The 23433-nt window shown below is 49.3% G+C and overlaps 1 protein-coding gene across 7 annotated transcripts in view; it reads right to left on the bottom strand.

Annotated features, from left to right (window-relative positions):
• Positions 1-310: 310 nt before the first annotated feature.
• LOC113891064 (TRPM8 channel-associated factor 2) overlaps positions 311-23433 on the bottom strand; it is a 34440-nt gene continuing 11317 nt past the window's right edge. The window contains exons 1-9 of one of the 7 annotated variants that reach the window (XR_003510661.1): positions 17166-17259; positions 13236-13869; positions 8963-9954; positions 8597-8691; positions 7155-7368; positions 6595-6834; positions 4249-4586; positions 3088-3351; positions 311-1197 (exon numbers count right to left, since the gene is read on the bottom strand). Coding sequence is in view for 5 of the 7 variants with exons in the window: in XM_027538752.1 (XP_027394553.1) it covers positions 955-1197; positions 4249-4586; positions 6595-6834; positions 7155-7368; positions 8597-8691; positions 8963-9954; positions 13236-13858 (2745 nt within the window). In the remaining 2 variants the exon portion in view is untranslated. Of the gene's footprint in view, positions 1198-3087; positions 3352-4248; positions 4587-6594; positions 6835-7154; positions 7369-8596; positions 8692-8962; positions 9955-13235; positions 13870-17046; positions 17260-23433 lie in introns of those variants that run through there. The other 6 variants (XR_003510660.1, XM_027538752.1, XM_027538754.1 and 3 more) reach the window with 6 other exon arrangements.

The following is a 23433-nucleotide window of genomic DNA, read 5'->3' as shown; positions in this document are numbered from 1 at the left end:
TAGAAGAGGTAGATAATAGATGACAAGGCTGATTCTGAAAGAATCACTGAAGCAGGAACTCTGAAGAGCAACAATGATTTATGGAGATAATAAATCTGGGAGAGGGGGAACTGAAAATGTCAAACCTCTGGCCTAATATTTTTGTAAAAGTATAAAGGAGAATCTTAAACTTGGAATAAACAGGCGGTCCATAGAAAACTGAGAGGCTGTCTCATTTCTCTTGCCGACAGCATCCATCTTTTCGGGTCGGAACCCTGGTTGCTGGAGCTGGACTCCGGCACTCAGGCACTGAATGCAAACGTCAAAGAGGTAGACTTTGAAGGGAGATTTAGTTCGCAGCTTGTCCACACAAAACTGGGCTGAAGAGCTCCCTTATGTGCACACAGGTGGTGATCAAACATGTTTTTTATCCCCATGTCATGAATAAGAATCCAGATGCACAGAGAGTTGAGTGACTTTACATAGAACCAAAGCTGGTTCACAGCCATCTCCATTAGAACAGCCTGTCTCTCTTACAATCAGAAAGCTTCTGAGAGCTGGAGATAAGAGGTTTGTTCAGGGCCAGCTGGGGTGAGGGAGTGATATCAGATTACAATGCAATCCAGAGTCTTTAAAATAATTGGTCATAAATAGAAGCCAAGAGCTTGCAGAAACTCAAAGAAACATCCTCTGCAGGAGAGCGAGGATGGTAAAGCAAGTCTCTGGGTGGCAGAGAGCATAGAGGCAGAGATACGAGAAAAGAAGCACAGCGGTGTTTTCCTGAGAAAGCTGGTTTCATTTTGTCTTAGCATCTTAAAGGACTTCCTGAGGACAGGCAGCAAAGGAGGATTCAGGCTCAGGGCGCACTAGCAAGAAACACAGGGAGGTGGAGTGGGCGAGTGATCACCCCCGCCCTTCTGTGGTCACCCCTGTTCCAAACACACACTGCTGGGTGCCCACTGTCGACATTGCAGTCTAGATGTACATCCTCATGGGATTTTCTTCCCACTCAGGCAGACAGGCCAGGCTAGAAGCCACTTCCTTCTCGACGGGCCAGCCCCAGGCCTCAAAGAACGGAGCCAGGTTCTTCTGCACCTTTTCAGAGAACTTCCTCACCCACAGGTTCATCTTGCCAGGGTTGTCATTGGGGATGTCAGAGAGGGTCTGGTACTCAGCAAAGAGCTGGGTGAACGGCTCCCACCCAAAGGCCTCCTGGAGCTGGAAAAGGAGGAAGGGGCAGAATGAGGTGTAAGTCTGTGAAATACTGCAGCATGCATGTTCACGAGTGTATCTCATTTCCTGTGATTTCTGTGTATGTGTTAAGTCGCTTCAGTTGTGTCCAACTCTTTGCCATTCCATGGAGTGCAGGCTCCCCCGTCCATGGGATTCTCCAGGCAAGAATACTGGAATGGGTTGCCATTTCCTTCTCCAGGGGATCTTCCTGACCCAGGGATTGAACTCGCATCTCTTACATCTCCCGCACTGGCAATGGGTTCTTTACCATCAGCGCCACCTGGAAGCCATTGCTAGCTTTGCTTCTTTACTCGCCCCTATCTCCCCATCTCACTTCTGATCATAAACAAGATCCTGTTGGCTCATTCCACTTTTTGGTCACAAACCCTGTACCCTTTGAATCTAGTAGGGGGCTACACAAGAAACCTAACTGTGAAAAGAGGTAAACCCTCAACAAATGACACTTATCTCTGTTATCTGTAATTTCTTTAATTAAAAAGAAGTAGTATTCTCAGTTCCCAAGTGTTTTCTTGACTTAGGCATCAGATAGATTTGAGCTCGATTGAGATGGGAATTTGGTCCCCAAATCTGGGAACTTAAAATATCTTTCAGACATAATAAAATCTTTTTTTTTTTTTTCTTGTTTTTCAAGCCATCTCAGACCTGTGACTATTTTCAAGGCTACCGTTTTTCTCTATAGGACACTGCTTTTGGAGCAAAACAAGAAATTAGCAGGCATGTCACAAGCGGTTCAACATATGAGTGACTCATATGTTGACTTCATAGGGAAGAACCTACCTGAAAGCCATGGGTAGGAAACTCTTATTTGCTAAGATTATAGAAAGTTTTGATTCCTTGGTGGCTCAGACAGTAAAGGGTCTGCTGTAATGTGGGAGACCTGAGTTCTATCCCTGGGTTGGGAAGATCCTCTGGAGAAGGAAATGACAACCCACTCCAGTATTCTTGCCTAGAGAATCCCATGGACAGGGGAGCCTGGTGGGCTACAGTCCATGGGGTTGCAAAGGGTCAAACATGACTGAGCGACTTCACTTTCACTTTCCACAGAAATTTAGAGCTAGCAGTGATCTTGGGGTTTCCAAGATCTCCTCCTTTTCTGGAGGAGAATCCTCTGAGTCTGGGGTATGAAACCGCAGGGACAGGTGCGCTTTGATCAGCTTCCCTGTGATCTCACGGCTGTGTCCTCACGGACGTGGCCTTGTGAGTCCTCCTGCTCATCTCTATTAATACATCACCACACCGAACATATTATTACACATATAACATTATGAAACATCTGCAGTGTGTCAGGTACTGCGCTAGGCCAAAATGATTAGGGCTCTCGTCCTTCTGGAGGTCCCTGGTCAACCCGAGAGATGGATGTGTAAGTAAACACATTACAAAAGAGGCTGGCTTGTCCAGGAGATGATGTCGGGAGAAGAGGACAAGAGAGCTGAGTTCGGACAGGTGATGTGACAGGAAACAGACAAGACGTTCAGCACATTTCAGCTGCAGGAGAGAAGCATGGGGAGACCAGAAGCCGAATCGGCAAATGAGTTCCTAGTGGGAAGCGGCTCCGTAAACTGCAGGATAATTAAGGAGGTGGGAAACTGGGAGCTGGAGTGTTGGTGAAGGTCTGATGATGAACGGCCTTCGACACCTATCTAAGCATTTCCCCTTTCTTCTGAATGTGAAGGAGCACACTTGAGGGACTTAACCATGGAATATTCAGATTATTTTGGAGTTGGTGTGGAAGGTGGATCGAAGGTGGTTGAAGCAAGATGGGGGAAAAACTTAAGAGGCTTTTGGAGCGGACAGGAGGATGCAAAGGATCTGGGCTAAGGCAACGGCAGGAGGAAAGAAGGGAAGAAGACCTACCGCAGGTGGAGAAAACAGAAGGTGCCCATCTGTCCTGAGACCAAGTCTTGGACTCCAGGATGAGAGGTCTCCCCAGAGCTTTTGCAGAATGATACTCATGGTGAGTGGGTCAGCAGGTAGAGAGGAATGAGGGCTTTGCCTTACACTTCAGTCGCAACTACCATGTGGGGTCTGTTTCCCTGCAATCCTCAGATTGGCTCTAGAAGAATCCAGATCTGATACAATGCAGTTATCTCATTGACTGGGGCTGTCTCTCACTCAGATCTTCAGAAAATGAATGAAAAAAGAAAAATCAAAGTGAGGGTTTGGATGTGCAAAAGCCTGGGCTTGTCACTCCTGACCATAGGTTCTGGGCCCATCATTTAAATGTGTGATGTTTGTCAGGATGCTTAGACTCTCTGACTCAGTGTGGCTGTGAAATGTGAGCCATGACCATTATTTAGAGGGTCATAGCAGACAGGGCAGGAGATCTGACTAGGGCGTGGCTTTCACAGCTTGAAAATATTAAACTTCAAAGCAGGATGGGAGAGGGGAAAGGGATTTCTGCTTATGTCACAGGAAATCAACTCACTTTGAGACTTTGGTGTTCTTCTGTTGGGTTGGTTATTTACTTATTCATTCTGAAGACACTTTGGCTTCAAGTGGGTGGTGGAAACCTGACAATTTCGTTGACAGTTACCTCCTAAGAGGTCTTCTTGTGATGCAGTTGCCCCTCACACTATGAAGGGATGCAACACTCACTTGACCCCATAAAACTAAGGTGAGAGAAAGCAAAGCAAGACAATCACCATTTCCAAGGCACTCGTTAGGGGTCAAAGGACAAGCCAGTGAGTGGGAGAGACATGACTCAGTCTCAGGGGTGTTTTACTCAGAGTATCTGCTCTTGCCTGATATACCCAGAGACTGTATGTCTCTCTAGTTATTTTTTTCTCATAATAGTTGTCATTTTCTCTTACATACACAAAAGCACAGGATGTGAGTGGGGCAGGTGTCATTATCTGCATTTTAGAGATATTTGACCTGAGAGGCACCACCCCACAGCCAGGGAAGGTGGTGGGCAGGCTGGTGGGGGTGGAAAGGACTTGGAGAGTTCCTGAGATCTGGAATGCCCCATGATGGAGGGTCTGGGGGCACCCATCTCCCTGAATTTCTGCTCAGTACCTGCAGATATGTTTCCAGAGCTGTCCACACTTTCCAGTCGCACAGGGGGGCTCCCTTCTCCAGGTGTGTTTTGATCCTATTCTCCCGTTCTGGAGGGCTCAGAGCGGGGTGGGCCTGAGCCCTGGGGATGCCCAGGACCGTCTCGTGCACATACACCGACCACAGGTTGCAGGTGGCCTCGGTGGTGTGCGGGGGGAACTCCCACTGCTCCCGCTGCTGGTTGTGGCCCAGCTCGTGCACGGGGCCCCAGAGCCCGCGGCTTCTCATGCCCGTCTCATCGATGAGCTCCGACACTGACTCCAGGTGGCACATGATGGGGTAGCCCGAGTGCATCCAGCCTGGGAACACAAAGGCAGAATGAGGCACGGGGGGAGGGTCCACCCAAACCCATCTCCCTTCGTTCCTCTCCACTGGGTAACTTTTCCTCACCATCCTGCCTGCACCTGATAATTCCAGAATCTCCCTGCTGACTTAGAAAGCTGATGCCCCCCTTGACTTGGTCCAAAGAGTGCCCAGCCTCCTTCCCATACTTCCACTCTGGAGTTACGCCTCCCGCTTTCTCTTGCCCCAAAGAATATTAATTCTTTACATAGCCATTCCCACTATAATTCAGTGCTTCCTTTCGTGTGAGTTTCCTTTGCATGCCAGTCTGCAACATTAGGTCTTGTATCCAAATCTGAGATCCTTGAGGCTAGGCAGTGTTATTCCTTCTCTTGTAGAAACCACTGTTGTCCAAATTCAACAATGCTTTTTAACAATGAAAATCTTGCCCTTTGTTAAAAGATTACAAATATGGCCAAAGGAATTTTTTTGAATTTTTCCCCCTTTTTTTAAGCAAAAGATGTCCTTCTTTTCTCTGCTGCTGCTGCTAAGTCACTTCAGTCGTGTCCGACTCTGTGGGACCCCATAGACAGCAGCCCACCAGGCTCCCCTGTCCCTGGGATTCTCCAGGCAAGAACACTGGAGTGGGTTGCCATTTCCTTCTCCAAAGCATGAAAGTGAAAAGTGAAAGTGAAGTCACTCAGTCGTGTCCGACTCTTAGTGACCCCATGGACTGCAGCCCACCAGGCTCCTCCATCCATGGGATTTTTCCAGGCAAGAGTACTGGAGTGGGGTGCCATTGCCTTTTCTCTAAACCACTAAGTACTTAGTATTAAGTCTTTTTACCCCCTCTTTTCATTGCAAATCTGAATTATGGTTGAAGGAGATATCTCAGAGGTTATAATCTCTCCTTGAAAGAATCCTCACCAGCATCTTGAAGTCCTAGTACCAGTTTTTCTGAGACTGTTCCACCCTTCTGTGAATTCTTACCCTGTAGGTGAACATGATTTACCTTTTTGCATGTAAACATCTTTTCATCTCCATGTCTTCAATGTAGTTTTCTCCCCTTACTTTACTGTTAAAATTATGCCTTACACATATTAGATATTTTAAAAGGCAAAATAAAAGTCAGCAGAAAGGAAGCAATAACAAAGATCAGACAGAAAATAACTAAAATAGAGTCAAAAACAATGGAAAAGATCAATAAATCCAAGAGCTGGTTTTTTGAAAGGACAGTCAACAAACTCTGGCCAGGCTCAGGAGAAGAGCAAGTGGACCCAAGTAAACAAAGTAACAAATGGTATTTCTCCCACAGAGATACAAAAAATCCTAAGAGAATCACCAGTCCAGGTTTGATGCAGGATACAGGATGCTTGGGGCTGGTGCACTGGGATGACCCAGAGGGATGGTATGGGGAGGGAGGTGGGAGGGGGGTTCAGGATTGGGAACATGTATACACCCGTGGTGGATTCATGTTGATGTATGGCAAAACCAATACAATATTGTAAAGTAATTAGCCTCCAATTAAAATAAATAAATTTTAAAAAAGGAGGGGAAAAAAAGAATACTATGAACAGTTACATGCCAACAACCTGGACAAGAAGAAATGGACAAGTTTCTTGGACCAGTTTCTAGAAACACACAGCCTGTGCAAACTGCGACAAGAAGAAACAGACAATTTGAACAGATCACTCACTCACTAAAAGTGAAACAGAATCGATATATAGAAAAATACCTCGGTACAAACAAAAAGTCCAGGACTGGATGGCTTCACTGAGGAACTCTACCCAACAAACACAGTAGAATTTATACCGATCCTTCTCAAACTCCCAAAAGACCGAAGCAGACAGAATCCACCCAAAACCATTCTAGGAAGCTGTCATCACTCTGATACCGAAACCAGACAAGGACACTACAGAAAGGAAGGAAGAAAGAATGAAAGAAAGAAAACAACAGGCCCAAAGAAATGCAAAATAGTAAAGAAAAGGTGTCTACCCGCTAGGAGCATCCCTCTGGAGCACCTACCGGCTGAGATCTGCACATCAGCAACAATCCTCTCTGGACGGCGGAAAGGGAAGGGCTGGGCCGCCAGCCTGGCTATAGCCTCCATCATCTCATCCCAGAGGCGGAGCAAGGGCTCTGGGTCCTCCAGGGCCCGCAGGTCTGCAGTCGGCACCGTCAAGATGATGTTGTCTGTCGCCAGCTCTCCCCAGGGAGCCGGGCTCTCCTGAATACAGCTCCTCCACGCCTCCAGGGATGTCTCACCTAGGCATAAACATCACGGAACCGTCCCCCACTTCCTCCACCTCCCTTGAACTGACCAGGAGGAGGACACTGAGATAAGGGACGATTACCATGCACGACTACATGCTGTGCAGAGAAGGACGGGCCCCCAGACCCTCCCCTCTGTTCTGCCCTGAAGTCTCCATGGACACAGGGATTTCTCATTGCTGCCTCCACTGCCATCTCCAGCAGTCCCTTCTCCTCCTGTCCACCAATCCTTTCGCCTCCGCTCCTTGGCAACCAGCCCACAACTACACAGCATTCCCTGCTCTCCTCCTCCCCTCCACGTTCAGTCCACTCACCCAGCTTGTAATACGGGGAAGGCACAGCCCTCTTGATGGTGATGGACATGGGCCCCAGGTTACAGCCTGTGGGCACGATGACGTAGAGAAGGCCGCCCCAGAGGTTGGAGACCAACTGTTCGGTCCTGTCCATATGGCACTGGTGAGTCACCACAGGGGCTCGAGACAGCTTGCTGGCACTCATCAAGTTGTCGGTGTGGCAGCCAATCTGTAACTGGAAAGGGAATTGCACCATGCTGGTTCCCTGGGCTGTGGTTGCGGGGTTGTGTGTGGGAGGTTCTGAGAAAACTCCAGCCTCCCCTTTCTGTAAGTGGTGCATGCAAACCATGAGATGGTAGCACTCTAAAAGTCATATGCACTGAACGGTACGTAGAATCATATTTCTAGGGATTTAAACAGCTCCACAGTGGACTGACTTCCCTGGTAGCTCAGTAGGTAAAGAATTTGCCTGCAGAACAGGAGACCTAGGTTCGATCCCTGGGTTGGGAAGATCCCCTGGAGAAGGAAATCCCATGGACAGAGGAGCCTACCGGGCTACAGTGCATGGGATCGCAAGTTGGACATGACTTAGCGACTAAACCACCACCACCACCACAGTGGACCACCATCAGGCAGACCAGACATAACCCTGAGGCTGATATTGATTAGCAGCTCATGGTGCCTCTGTACTAGACAGAACCTGGGCTCCTACACCAGGGATCAAGCCCCTGAGGCGGTTCTGATGCTGGGAATAAGGCAGAGGGAATCCTTGGCCGCCCTTCGTGCCAGACAGGAGGCCCATCAGACACAGTGGGACATGGGATGAGGGCTCATCCCAGCCTCCCTTCCTGCTCAGACAGAGTGCATCTCATCTGGAGGCCTGGGTCTGCTTTTCTCAGGGTTACTGCAAGTGAGCGCGAGAAGGGAGACTGACCCCCAAGAGACCCTAACTGTGGTAGGAAGTGACCCTCAGAATTGAGGCAGGAGCAATTTTAATTTGGCATCATGGTCTATTTTTGTGAGTGATGGGGTTATGCACACCCTTTAGAGATGAAGGTAAAGATGTAAAACCCAGAAAGGCCGGGCCGGGGAAATGCCTGCGGTTCAGAATATGTCCGGTGTCCTTTCCCCCACATTCCCGTCGGAACGTAGAGAGCTGAGGGCTTGTCTTAGAGGACTCGGTCTGAGGGGAGGAGCTCTACACACGCACTCAGTTGGGTCCTCCTCTCTGCGACCCCATGGACTGCAGCCTGCCAGGCTCCTCTGTGTCCATGGGATTTTTCCAGGCCAGACTACTGGGAGCGGGTAGCCATTTCCTTCTGCAGGGAGTCACTCCCTTAGGCTCCCAGAAGCTTAGCTGCTTCACCTGTAACGTGGATAGGACGATGCCTTCCTGCACTCTGGCAGAAGAGCAGTGAGCTGGATGAGAATGAAAGGAGGCAGTGGCGGGGTCCGAGCCTTACCTTCAGGCCGGCACAGGCTGCAGCTTCACACAAGCAGACTTCTGTAAGTTGTCCGTTTGGGAGGTAAAGCCCTGTACTCATCCAGGCATCATCGCCTGGGTGACAAAAGGCACAGCAAAGGCTGAGTTATTCCCCTGCTCCGCGCCTCGCAGCACCTCCCAGAGGTACAGCCCTGCCCTGCACACCTCAGCTCATCCATGCTTCCTGCCTGAAGCCCACCTAAGCCCAGGGCAGAACCCCACTCCCATCTCCTTGAAAGTGCCTGATGGAGAAAGGAACTGGCCCACCGAACCTTCAGCCCCTACAAGATCCCACGGAGCCCACGAGCCCCCCCGCCTGTCCCCCGCCAGGCCCCTGGTGGCCTACTTGGGTTGCGTGCATTGATCTCCACTGTGTGTTCTGATGGGCACAGATTGGAGCTGCAGGACCAGGCTCCAAGCCCCTGTGCCAGCTCGGAGCAGTCAGTGCCAGAGCGCGCCAGCTCTGTGGCCAGGCAGAGCACCACCGCCTCACAGGAATCACCGGCCACCGGGTTCTCCCGGCTCACAGCTGGGAACCCCGAAAGACGCAGCCGCAGCTGCTTCCTCAGGAGCCGGTGCAGGGAGGCATAGGCAGGGACCCCCTCTGCGGGAATCTGGAGGAAGGCGGCTCCATCCACTCTCAGTTTCGCCAGCCAGTTCTTCTCCAAGTTGCCACCCTCGAGGTTCAAGGTAGCCTGGAATTCAGACAGCGCCTTGCGGAAGTGGTAGTTCAGGCTGTCGGCGGAAGGGACCGGGAAACAGCCCGGGTCCAAGGTCCAAGGTAGGATGCTGAGGCCAAAGCTGTTCAGTATGACGTTACCGGGGAAATCAGCCAACGCGGAGCGGCCGGGGTTCTGGGAGGCCCACCACCAGGCGTGGCCCCCGATCAGCAAGCCACCCCCCTCGGCCACGAACTCCTGCAGCTGCTTAGCCTCCTTGTCTCTGTAAGCTGTACAGCAGTAGACGCACACGCCACTTGTCAGATGGGGCTCAAGACTGCACTCAAGACCATGCTCCAACAGCAGGGTGTGCAGTTTTTCTAGACTGGTGTTCACCCCAACTTTGCCTGTCTGGCCTTTGGCCAGCCAGCGCACAGCATTGCGTAAAAAGGGTCCCAAACTGGGAGCAGAGAGCATGCCCTCATGGGCAGCCAGGACCACCCGGCCCCGGCCATAGCGGGCAGCTGCCAGGAAGCAGCGGAGAGAGGCATCTAAGCCCAGGGGGAAGGCCAGGGCCCCGTGCACCAGCAGCTGCGAGGGGAGTCCCCTCGTCCCGATGTCGAGCTCCGAGATCCCTTCCAGGAGCTGCTGCTGATCCTGCCTGAGGTCCTCCCCACACCTGGAAAAGGAACAAAGGGGCTGCTCTCAGATGCGGAACCACTGAGACCGGCTCACTGAATACAGAAATCTGGAAGGGCAGGAGGTTACACAGTTCACAGCAATTTTCTCACTCTCATTAATAACACTGGAGATTTGAGTCACTCGTGTGACGCACTTTATTGCAGTGGTCTGGAACTGAACTCACAGTATCTCTGAGGTAAGCTTACTATTGAACATAGAAATGAATGAAGTTAAAAAGTACCTCTATTCTTCAGAGTAACATTTCTGTAAAGAAGGCAGTATAGAACATCAAATCCCATTCTCCACATGCTAGCTCTGATCTAGGAATGTGTTACAAGTAAACTCTTCATACTACACTTGAAGATTTATACACTCTTTTTAAAGGGCTTCCCAGGTGGTGCTAGTGGTAAAGAACCCACCTGCCAATGCAGGAGACATAGGAGACAGGGGTTCAATCCTTGGGTCGAGATCCTGCCATGCCTGCAGGAGGGCACGGCGACCCGCTCCAGTATTCTTGCCTGAAGAATCCCATGGACAGAGGAGCCTGGTGGGCTACAGTCCACAGGATCACAAAGAGCCAGACACGACTGATGTGACTTAGCGTGCACTTTTTAAAAAGTGCCACTTAAATATGATGACTGCATTTACTACTTGTTACTGAGAAAAAGAAAGCTGACTGCAGAAGGATTACTGCTTTTGAACTGTGGTGTTGGAGAAGACTCTTGAAAGTCCCTTGGACTGCAAGGAGATCCAACCAGTCCATCCTAAAGGAAATCAGTCCTGAAGATTCATTGGAAGGATTGATGCTGAAGCTGAAACTCCAATCCTTTGGCCACCTGATGTGAAGAACTGACTCATTGGAAAAGACCCTGATGCTGGGAAAGATTGAGGGCAGGAGGAGAAGGGGATGACAGAGGATGAGATGGTTGGATGGTATCACCGACTTGATGGACATGAGTTTGAGTGGACTCCGGGAGTTGGTGATGGGCAGGGAAGCCTGGCATGCTGCAGTCCATGGGGTTGCAAAGATTTGGACACAACTGAGTGACTGAACTGAACACACAGAGGGGGCTGACTCACGTGCCATAGTTTGCCAAACTCTGATGTAGAATCTAGATCAAACTTCTAATTTACAAGAAATATAGGGAACAAAGGACTTTATTCAACTTCACGATAGGGATTCAGTCAGCAAAACACAGACTTTTTTCAAGGAAACACATTCTATACTATAGGTAAACTGTTCAGGACAAAGTACCTAGTTTCCTTAAGAAAAAAACAGCAAGAGATAAAAAGATTGGAAAGAAAACTCAGTATTATATGAGACATAGAAGTCATATCAAGCTATCAAAATATTTGGGTTTTAATAAAAGATCAAAAAACTGTGAAAAAATAAGACCATTATGGAAATGGATAATGACATTAAGAAATTATTACTTCTTTTAGATGTGATACCTTCTGGTTATGTTTTCAAAACATAAACAAAACAAAAGGTACTTCAGATTCTGTGGCAGAGATGAAAAATGTAGGCGTAGATGAAGAAAAACAAGAAAACAGGTTTAGTTTGCTGGATAGGAGTCCTTGGGAACTATTAAGAGGAATTAGTTGGTGAGATTTACCTGTTTGTCCCTCAGACTTAAAGAGAAGTTGGAATGAATCAGATCCACCCTGGTTCTCTGCATAACTCATCACCTCCCAACCTTTTCAGAGGGAACCAAGTCTAAGCGTGCCAGGCCTTGGGGCTGAGGACACTGCTAACTACTTTCTAAATGTGTGTCTGCCCTTCCTTGACTGGTCTGATCTCCAGTCAAGATCAAACAAGTCATTCCTAAACAAGGCAACCCTGAATATTTACTGGAAGGACTGATGCTGAGCTTCAATACTTTGGCCACCTGATGCAAAGAGTCAACTCATTGGAAAAGACCCTGATGCTGGGAAACATTGACGGCAAAAGGAGAAGGGGATGGCAGAAAATGAGATGGTTAGATAGCATCATCGACTCAATAGACGTGAATTTGAGCAAACTGCAGGAGATAGTGGAGGACAGAGGAGCCATGTGTGCTGCGGTCCATGGGGTTGCAGAGCCAGACACAACTTGGCAACTGAACAACATGCCCTTCCTCACAGCAGAATCTTGATTTCTTCAGAGGTGCCAGTGCCCATTTAAAAATATTCAGCTCTTCAGGCCCTCTGGCAGCTAGAGTTGTTCAGGTGAGCTAATTTTGGCCACTGAAACATTACAGAAGTCTGATAGTCAGGGCTCCCAGAAAACATATTACTATCTGCATTAAAAGAGACATATGCAGCAGGTATATTCATTATAGCTTATTCTTGCTGGGGTGTAATTATATTGCCAAAAATAGTAGTAGCAATCTTGAAATCATAAGGATAAATGTGAAGCATCATCATAGGGAGGGGTGTGGGTCATGGAAGTGGTAAAGGGGAAGAGAGACAAAGATAGAGGGAGATTGGGAGGGAGAGAGAAAGAGAGAGCAAGAGAGGGAATGAATGAATATGCATGAATGAACCTGGGTTATCATAAAGCAAGGAGTTAATGCCACAGCCCTGATTATCTGCCTGGACTTTGTTACAGAAGAGAAATAAGCTACAAGATCAGTCCACTACAGCATGGCTTCTGTTACCCGTGGCCACGCACAGCGAGTCACTGATTTAACGAGCTACACAAAACCACAAATATCCAAAACTCTGACCTCCTCTAATCTTTCCTTTCCTAGTCCTGTACAGCTCCCTAAGTGGCAACAACCGTCCTTAAAAGTATTTGATCATGGAAATCTCGATTCCTGTCCTCTCTCCTCACTCCAGTTCAGTTCACCAGCCAAGCCTGGAGGCAGAAAGGAGCCAAGGTACTTGTCTCCCTCAAGCTGTGTCTCTGGCTGTCACTGTGTCTTCTCTTGGGCTCCAGTTCCCATCAGACACGCCTCCATCAGGACTCCCAGCTCTCCTGCTGAACAGGCCTAGCATAGCTCCAGCCTTTACCACTGAGCCACCTGGGAAGCCCCCACCCTGCCTAACCCAGGCATCAGACACTGATGAATAAGACAAGCACTTCTAACAGATCGATTGTTGCTCTGGCCACAGCCAGCAGGAAAAGTGAGAACTCAGCCCTTCCTGGGCCTTAGTGCATTATAGTTGTCTTTACCTTTCTTTCTGGTGGTTCTGAAAAGCAGTAGGACACCATGTGTATTAAAGCGGAAGCTCACTGATGAGGATCAGATTTATTGTGGACACGCATCAGACTCCCGGGAGGGAAACACTACTTACCTGACCTGGAGAGGGATCTTGGGCACCTTCTTGGAGACCTTGAAGCGGCCTTTGACCCCGTAGGTGTCAGTGAAGTACACTCCGGCCACACTGGTCACCTGGTTCCCTGGGAACTCGGACAGCACCTGGTCACTACCGTGCTGACTGGCCCAGTGCCAGGCCTGGCCCCCGATGAGCAAGCCCCCACCACGTTTCACAAACTGGATCAGTTCCGCAGTCATGGTGTCATTGTAGGCACTGATGCAGTAAACCCCCAGGGGTTCTGCTGGTTCTGGGTGAACCTGTGCCTCCACCCCGGAGCCCTCCAGGATGTGTGCTAGTGATGCCAGGGATGGGTGCACACCAACAGGCGCCCCAGGAGAGGGAGAGAGCCAGCGCACTGCATTGAGAAGAAACCGGGCCAGGCCGGCATCCAGCAGATAGCCCTCGTGGGACACCACCACCAAGCGGCCTCGGCCATAGAAGGAGGCCGCAATGAGGACCTGGCCTTTATCGTTCACCATCACTGGGAAGGCAGCCTCTCCAGTAAGAAGGAGTTCACTGGGAACAGGGCCTTCGGGTAGCTCCCAGCTCGTCACTCCATCCATGAGGGCCTCAAAGGCAGCCGCAGGAGTTGTCGCCATGGTTCAGTGAGCTGCAGGAGGAGAAAGCAAAGACTCAGCTTGGTCAGAACAAAGGAAGAAATGTGTGGGGCAAAAAAAAAAAAAAAGAAAGAAAGAAAACTAAATGCATTCAGGGACTGCCTTGGTATTCCAGTGGTTAAGAATCTGCTTGCAATCCAAGGAACACAGGTTTGATCCCTGGTCCGGGAACTAAGATCCCACATGCAGCAGGGCCACAAGCCACCCTTGAGCCCCAACAGTGAGCTGGTAGAGAGGATCCCACAAGCCACAGCTAAGACTTTATGCAGCCATAAATAAATACACACATAATGCATTCAGATGAAAACCACTTGTTAGGTACCCCAAGTAGTGGAAGGCCCGGGGGTTCAGCAAGGAACACAACAGACAAGGTCCCTGCCTTCACGAATCTAATATTTGAGAAGGGGAAGGACAATAATTAGGTAGACAAGCAGATAAAATGCAGCCATTAATAATTGTTAGATGAAAATAAAACAGTTATGTGATATCCAGCAACCAGAAAATTACTTTAGATGGGGTTACAGTAAAGGCCCACATGAGAGAGCGACATTGAAGCTAAGACCTGAGATTTAAGTTGAGACCTGAAATGCTGCAAGCGAGCACTTTTTTTTTAACTTTTTATTTTACATTGTATTGTGGTATAGTCGATTAACAGTGTCATGATAAGTTTCAGGTAAACAGTGATGGAGAAAGTGAAAGAAAGTGAAGGTGAAGTCGTGCCCGACTCTTTGTGACCCTAGGGACTGTAGCCTGCCAGGCTCCTCAGTCCGTGGAATTTTCCAGGCAAGAGTACTGGAGTGGGTTGCCATTTCCTTCTCCAGGGGATCTTCCCAACCCAGGGATTGAACCCGAGTCTCTCTCATTGCAGGCAGACACTTTACCGTCATTGCAGGCAGACGCTTTACCGTCTGAGCCACCAGGGAAGCCAAAGAGTGATGGTAATGTAACTCAAGCAGACACATACATGTATCCATTCTCTCCCAAACTCCCCACCCCTCCAGGCTGCCACATAACATTGAGCAGAGTTCTCTGAGTCATACAGTAGTTGTTTATCCATTTTAAAAATGCAGTGTGGATATATCCATTAAAAACTTTCAAACTATCCCTTCCCCGCAGCCTTCTCTCTGGGAGCTTTTTAACAGAGAGAAGCCCCATGGGGGCTGGAGGAGCAGAACCTCTGTGGTGTGAGGGTGGGGCTGGATTCCACAGGAGCAAGAAGATCAAAGTAAGAGTTAAGCTGAGATGACTCAGGACATTATTTCTCTGGACAAAAAGGTCAGTTGACTTTTCAGAAACAAAATTCGTTCTGGTAGCTCTGACTAAATGATTGGGAAACACCTCCCAGTTTCTTAGGTCTGCCCTCACTAGGGAGTTCCCTACCTCTACTTTGGGGAACATTCTGAGGTTCCCCAGGACTTTGAAAATTTGGTGCGCCTAAAACTGAGTTCATTTTTCCCTTCAGAGCAGCTCCTCTTGGATAAACTATACACCAGTCTTCCCATTTGTATAAAGAGAATAGTACATCCTTTGGAGGGTTGTTTTGGAAGATAAAGAGAATGCAGATAAAAACGTCCAGTGTCAGGTATGCAAGGAGAACAGAAATCACGAGTGTCTGTCCCTCTGCTGTGCTTTCTGGCCTCTCCAAGTGACAAGAGCCAGGTAGCAGGTGCGCTGTGTGCCCCAGACCTCATCCAGCAAAGCCCTGGAGGACTCTCCTGGGCACTGGGAGACCTTCTCACCTGGGCAAGGGTCCAGGGGCAGCCCTGAAGTGGCGGTGAGCTGATATGGGGGAAGCTTCCCCTGGGGTAGAGCCATCCTAGGTGCATTCTGGAGCCCCTCATGGGTTACCCCAGGAATTGGGCTCGAGCTGCCCACAGCGATAAACAGCTTAGTGAGAGGTCCTTCCTTACTGGACCAGGGTCCTTCCCGGTTTCCTCCTCTCCACGTCCTCACTGTGCAGTTCTGGGCTCACTTCCCAAGTAAACTACCTGTGCTCAGGTCCTTCTATAAGGCTTGGCTTTGGGGAACCATCGAAACTGACACACGCCAAACCCTTCCCTTCCAAGGAATCGCCTCCCTCCTGTTTCCATACACTGTCAGCCTTGCCCTTGTTTTTCCCACTTATCAAATACCACTCCCTTCAACTTACATTCTTATCCAGAGGAGAGCAAGCTGGTTTCTGTCCCTAAGATGCATTCTGTAGTCTCCTCTATAATCTTCCTCAAGCATCTTGTCTTCATTAGTTTCATCCACTCCCCCAGGTAAAGCTGAGTGCCTCCCCCTGGATTTTAAGCCTGCAGAGTCTGGGCTTTCCACAGTTTTCTAAACTTTTTTTCCTTTCACTTTCACTACCAATTCTCTAGAAGGCTTGGCTCCTTAAGCATGCCCAGTATTCCTCATAAAACTCCAGCTCCTTTTCTTTCTTTAACTATCCTTCCCATCTGAGGGGCTTCCCTGGTGGCTCAGATTGTAAAGAGCCTGCCTGCAATCTGGGAGACCTGGGTTGGAGCCCTGATCCAGGGATCCCCTGGAGAAGGGAATGGCAACTCACTCCAGTATTCTTGCCTGGGAAGTCCCATGGACAGAGAAGCCTGGTGGGCTACAGTCCATGGGGTTGCAAAACGTCGGACACGACTGAGTGACCAAACCACAACAACAACCCATCTATTGCCTTATTCTGAATATTGCCCGCAGGAAAGTGAATTCACAAAAAAGTACCAGTCCCAGCTGGAGTATGAAAGCCAGAGGGTGAATGGTTGCAGTATGTGGGTTTGGATGGAAAAGCGCAGCGAGAGATCAGGAAGTCTGAGGTCAAGCCTCTGACAAGACAAGTGAGCTCTTTCATGAATCTGAGCCTCCCTAGCTTTACAGGAAAAGCACCAAAAACAAAACAAAACAAAACAAACAAACAAACAAACCCCCAAAACCACAGGAAATGAGAAAAAAGACATTCTCAGAACTCTGACTGCAACTGTTACTACGTTCGCATGCATGCACACGCACCCACAAACACACCCCCATACAACCACACATCTTCTGTCAAATTCTTGACCCAGAAATGCAAAGAGGCGAAAGGAAAGCGTTTCGAGACAAACGAAAATAGGGAAAGGAAGGGCGAGAGGAAACCAGAACGTGAACCTAAGGAGACCAGAGACACCGCGACTGCCCACCGCCTGGAATGATCTCCGGCCTGCATCTGGCACCTGGGGGCGCACCGGTCTCCGCAGGTCCTCGGCCCCCGCCCGAAGCCACCTACCCTCCAACTGACGCGCTTGACCCGCGAACTCACGCTTCGGTGGGGCGGGGTGCGGGGAGCGGACCAGGGCGCAGGTACAGATGCGGAGGCGCTTCCTGTGCGCAAAGACTTGTAGGCCGGGGGAGCGGGGCGGGCCGGGGAGGGGGCGGGTCCCGGGGGGCGCGTCCCTCCCGGAGCCTCCGCCCCGCGGCCCCGCCCCTCCCGCCGCACCCGGGGAGATGCCCTGGGGGATGGGCAGCCCTGATCATGGACACCCCTGGGGGTCAGAACTCCTGCTTCCCCAGACCCTACGAGGGATCCTGTTGTGTGCGAGGGAGCTGGGCAAAGTTGCTGTCACGTTTGATGAGGAAAGCACACGCCGAGTCTCCCATAAGAGACTCGGGGCGGACAAGCCAACAACACCGTGACCCTCGACCCGGGTCGGCTTTGGCCCCGCGTGGATCGGGGCCCCTTCCCCTCCAGTCCCGGATGCGGCGCCCGAGAACCGAGGCTTCCGCGTCGTCCCCACCGGGTTGCTCCTGCGTTGAGGGCCTGTCCCCTGGTGGTCAGTCTCCCGCCGTGCACCGTGTGCCGGGAGGGATTCGCGGGGATCCATGGAGTTCCATCAAAACCGTCTGGGACTGTAGACAGGAATGTTGCCCAGGGATGTGCTTGCTGGCAAGGAAACGTGCCTGTTAACAACATCAGACACGTCCACTCCAGCTGAAGTGATAGAGGGGCTGCGGCTTGAGTTTCTACCCAAGAGGAGTGGGAAGGTCTAAATCAAGGTTAAAGAGGCCCAGATTTGCTGGGAATCTGATTTTGCAGTTTTGCGCAGTCGATACACTATTTTTACTTTGAAGGATTTTTTGTTGTTTGTTTGTTTTGTCCGGAGAAGGCAATGGCACCCCACTCCAGTACTCTTGCCTGGAAACTCCCATGGACGGAGGAGCCTGGTAAGCTGCAGTCCATGGGGTCGCTAAGAGTCGGACACGACTGAGCGACTTCACTTTCACTTTTCGCTTTCATGCATTGGAGAAGGAAATGGCAACCCACTCCAGTGTTCTTGCCTGGAGAATCCCAGGGACGGGGGAGCCTAGTGGGCTTCCGTCTATGGGATCGCACAGAGTCGGACACGACTGAAGCGACTTAGCAGCAGCAGTAGCAGTTAGTTTTATCTTGTTTGTAGAAGGAGAGAGTGACGGTAGGGATGGGGCAAAGGGTGTAGTTGAGGGTGATTGTAAAGATGTGGACTTGAGATCCCTATTTTATAACCTGTCTCTCCTTCTGGGCTAACACTGGTTATACATGTAAATCATTGCTCTGTTTATGGAGTTACTGGATGTGTCTGTTTTTCTTAAAGGATCGTGACTGTCTGTTTACAAAATTACTTAAAAGCATCCATTAATGTCACATCCTCATTGAATTTTCACATGTACTCGACACTTCACTCATATTCCCTTCTGTCTCAGATCTCGAATCTTTGTAAAACAGGTGGTACATCCTCCAGTATCTTCCTATCCAGTTCCATTTTTTCTATTTTCATTTTTTAAGTTTATTTCTAACTTCTTCTTTGATAAAGATACACTTGGGTAAACTCCATTTCTTAAAAAAATTTTGTTGTTGTTGTTGTTTTCTTTTAGGGTATAGCCTATTAACAGACAATGTTGTGATAGCTTAAGGTGCACAGGAAAGGGACTTGGCCATACGTATGCATGTATCCGTTCTCCCCCAAACTCCCCTCCCATCCAGGCTGCCACATAACACTGAGCAGTGTTCCATGTGCTATACAGTAGGTCCTTGTTTATTATCCATTTTAAATATAGCAGTGTGTACGTGTCCATCCCAAACTCCCTAACTATCCCCCCACCATCCTTCCCCCATCCTTCCCCTCCCCTGCAACCATAAGTTTGTTCTCTAAGTCTGTGAGTCTCTTTCTGCCTTATAAGCAAGTTCATTTGTATCTTTCTTTTTAGATTCAACATATAAGAGATGTCATCAGTTCAGTTCAGTTCAGTCGCTCAGTCGTGTCTGACTCTTTGCGACCTCATAAATCGCAGCACGCCAGACCTCCCTGTCTATCACCAACTCCTGGAGTTCACTCAGACTCATGTCCATCGAGTCAGTGATGCCATCCAGCCATTTCATCCTCTGTCATCCCCTTCTCCTCTTGCCCCCAATCCCTCCCAGCATCAGAGTCTTTTCCAATGAGTCAGCTCTTCGCATGAGGTGGCCAAAGTACTGGAGTTTCAGCTTCAGCATCATTCCTTCCAAAGAAATCCCAGGGCTGATCTCCTTTCGAATGGGCTGGTTGGATCTCCTTGCAGTCCAAGGGATTCTCAAGAGTCTTCTCCAACACCACAGTTCAAAAGCATCAATTCTTCAGTGCTCAGCATTCTTCACAGTCCAACTCTCACATCCATACATGACCACTGGAAAAAACATAGCCTTGACTAGATGGACCTTTGTTGGCAAAGTAATGTCTCTGCTCTTCAATATGCTATCTAGGTTGGTCATAACTTTCCTTCCAAGGAGTAAGCATCTTTTAATTTCATGGTTGCAGAGATGTCATAAGATCTTGCTCCTTCTCTGTCTTACTTCACTCATGACACTCTCTAGGTCCATTCATGTTGTCACAAGTGGCATTATTTCATTCTTTTTAATGGCTGAGTAATATTCCATGGTGTATGTGTACCACATCTCTTAAACTCCATTTCTTGCCTCTCTGTATAGAACATGTCATTTCTTCACTACAGGTCACCCTCTCCTTCGCCAAAAATGAGGTTCAAACTTCGAAATCCAGCTTCTGATTCTACCATTTCGTTTCTTCCCCAAGGTCACTGGTGGACCCCTTTCCAAATCTCATCTCCACCCTGCCTCCTGGCCTTCCGTACACATTGGGTAAGTAAGTGCTGACTGAGTTCATTTTCACTCTTTGCTCTTTAACATCGAGGGAGGAAACAGACAGAACAGGCTCTGTCTTAAAAGCAGGACTCCATCTTGGGCTGGACTGTGGACTTTGAGCTGTATGCCCAGTATCTATGGAAACGACGTACCAGCTGGAAAACCAGACCCCCCGGATGGAAGAGCCCCAGGGCTCGTACCTATACTCTCTGTTGCCTGAAAGAATACCCTAATTATCTGTGTAACCAAATAGAATCATAAATTCTATTATGCTTATGGGGTATGACCACAGGCCTATTGATAAGTGTCCACTGTTAACTACCTAGGCTTAAGGCATAAGAATCACGGGTTAACTTTGATTATATCTTTCTTTTCCTTTGTTCAGACTAGTTTCAGGGAATTTCAGGAGGTGGGTTTGGACACATACACTTAGGATATATAAGGTTTTCAGAAAAACTGGTTGGGGTCCTTGGCTAAGAGGAGACTCTACCTTGGGCCTGCCAGTGTAATAAACTGCACTCCACTATCTGCATTTTCCTTCTGAGTGAGTTTGTTTCCCAGAATGCGTGGCTACAACATTTGGTGCATTGGCCAGGAAACTCCTCACTTTGGGGAGACAAATCCCATTTGGGACTACTCCAAGGCCTTGCGACTCGAATCATCTAGAGTGGGGAAGGTGCTTCACCCTTCTGGAAGGATTTTGCTTCTCAATGCCCGGACCTTTCGTGTTAGCAGGTAGTGGACGGCAGCAGGGGAACTGAGCGCTCAGGTGAGGAGGAACCCACCCATCAGGGTGGAAGAAGGGGCCTGACCACCACCCTGGGAGGGACGAGAAGGGGCATGGACCCACAGGAGCCTGGAATAGGCAGGTGGCAGCGATTGCTTGGTACACAGGTTGACGAGTGTGTTAGAGCTTAGGAAGGAAATTTGTGAATGTCATTTAGGGGGTGGTGTCCACGCTGTCTTGGGGAGAATTATTACCAAGCAATCGCCAGGGAGTTGTTAGAAGAAACTTGGTCTTTGTGTGCTTGTATTCTGCCCTCCCTGAGGAGGTGTCCCATTTGCTGTGAAATTCTTGACCCCCTCGGAATTATCAGGCTAGAAGGAGGGGAATACATCAGTGAATACCAATTGGCTTTTCTTGGGACGGCCTGGGACGTGGGATATTTAACCCATCTGTCTTTTCGTCCACACCTGATCAAGCCCACCAAGCCAGAACGGACTTTAAAAGTTAAGGGAGAAACAGTCTTGGACCACGTGGTGTTCTGGTTCGGCCATGCCAACCGGCAGGTGAAGACATGCTGATCCCCCTTCTCCCTCTGGGATCTGGCAGGTAAGGCTCTTCTCACCCCATTTAGGAAGGAAATGGAATGGCAATATAAGTGTTTCATTGAGTGGGAATATCAGAAGTACATAGAGTACTGAGAACTTCATAGACAGAACGAAAAGGAAAACTAGAAGACAGTCCAAGAAGGTAAGCAAGATGGGGGGAAATGAATCTAAGGCAACTGTATTGGAGTGCATGATTAAAAATTTAAAGAAGGGATTTAGAGGAGACTATAGGGTGAACATGATGCCTAACTGCCTCCACATACTCTGTGAGGTCGAATGGCCCCCTGTGGGAGTAGGATGGCCACCAGAGGACACCATGGACTTAAAAATAGTGGAAACAGTCTATACAGTAGTCACAGGAGAGTCAGGACACCCAGATCAATATCCATATATTGACTTGCGGCTAGGGTTAACTCAAGACCCTCCTCTGGGACAAGGTTCTACATCCAGAAGGGAAAGGGAAAAATATTAATGGCACAAAAATTGACTGATGATAAAAAAGAAATTCTACAGGATTTGGACGGGGATGACCTGCCCCCTCCCCCATACTGAATGACGACACGCCCGCCTCCCAGTGAGTGCACCACCAGGACCAGAGGCCGCCTTAATGCCCGATCCACAGCCAGGTGAAGTTCCTGCAGCAGACGCTGCTCCTCCGCCAGCTCTCCCGGAGATCGTAGAGCCACAGTTTCAGCAGGCTCTGATCCCAGAGATGGAGACTTCTGGTAAATGCCCCCAGGATTCCACCCCAGCCAGATCTCCTAGATTGTATCCACCTCTCCCAGTGAGTACTGATGGGAAGGGGGAAGAAAACACAGCAATTAGAGGCTGCGCTCCACCAAGGAACAGGGGGAAAGAACCCCACTACAGATGCCCCTCAGAGGCTACAACAGCCTCCAGTTCAGGTCGCATGGGGCACTACCATCAGCCCTCTGTAGCCTAGTATTACCAGCCATTTTCCTCTGCGGATATATTAAACTGGCAGAGACACGCTCCACCGTACTCGGGGGAGCCACAAGCCATGATTAGGCTAATGGAGACTATTTTCCGAGCCCACCGCTCTACATGGGATGACATAATCCAACTACTAGTCTCCCTTTTTTTACTGAGGAAAGATACAAGCTCCTAACAGAGGCCAGAAAATGGTTAAGAGAAATGGCACCTGAGGGTACTGCAAACCCGCAGCGGTGGGCAGAACCAGCCACCCGCGATGAGAGGCCCAGCTGGGACTGTAACACAGAGGAAGGGAGGGGCCACCTGGAGAGATATCGGGCGGCCATTTTACAAGACGTCAAGAGGGGGGCCCGAAAACCTATGAATATGGTAAAACCCTCTGAAGTGATTCAAAGGGAAAGCGAATCACCCTCTGAGTTCTACAAAAGACCGTCCGAGACCTATAGACTTTATAGATCCAGAGGCTGCTGGGTCTCAGGTGGTGATAAATGCAGCCTTTGTGTTTCTAGCCTACCCCAAAAATGTCAGATGGGGGGACACCAAGGGACTCATGAATTTTTATACATCCCTGAATGCCCAGTGCCTTTGTTGGGAAGAGACTTGCCATCTAAATTGGGGCCACAAGTGACCTTTCCCCCCACGAAAGACCCACTCTTCAAGTGGGCTCAACCACCTATTTACTCTTCCTCTTGGGAACCCCTCAAGATGAATGGAGGTTGCACAATCTCCTGGAAGGGAAACTGGACAAGCTGAGCAGTTGAGAGAGAGAGTTAACTCAACAATTCCCCGAGGTCTGGGTGGAAGACAACCCCCCTAGGCTTGCAAAACAAGTCCCACTGGTAATAGAACTCAATCCTGGTACAATGATGTCCCAACCTGCCTTGGGCCTGCCAGACCTTGCTAAGCCATTTACTCTTCACGTGACTGAAAAGGACAAGGTGGCTATTGGAGTGTTGTCTCAGACTATGGGGACACGGGATAGACCTGTGGCTTATCTCTCAAAACCACTGGACAGTGTTGCCACTGGTTGGCCGGGATACTTACGGACAGTTGCTATGGTTGCCTTACTGGTCCAGGAGGCAACCAAGCTGACTTCAGACCAAGATTTGATCGTAAAAGTCCCACACGAGGT

The sequence above is a fragment of the Bos indicus x Bos taurus genome, chromosome 4 (assembly GCF_003369695.1).
Source record: "Bos indicus x Bos taurus breed Angus x Brahman F1 hybrid chromosome 4, Bos_hybrid_MaternalHap_v2.0, whole genome shotgun sequence".
Taxonomy (NCBI): domain Eukaryota; kingdom Metazoa; phylum Chordata; class Mammalia; order Artiodactyla; family Bovidae; genus Bos; species Bos indicus x Bos taurus.
The sequence above is the reverse complement of the archived record's forward strand: the minus strand, read 5'-3'. Positions and strand labels throughout refer to the sequence as shown.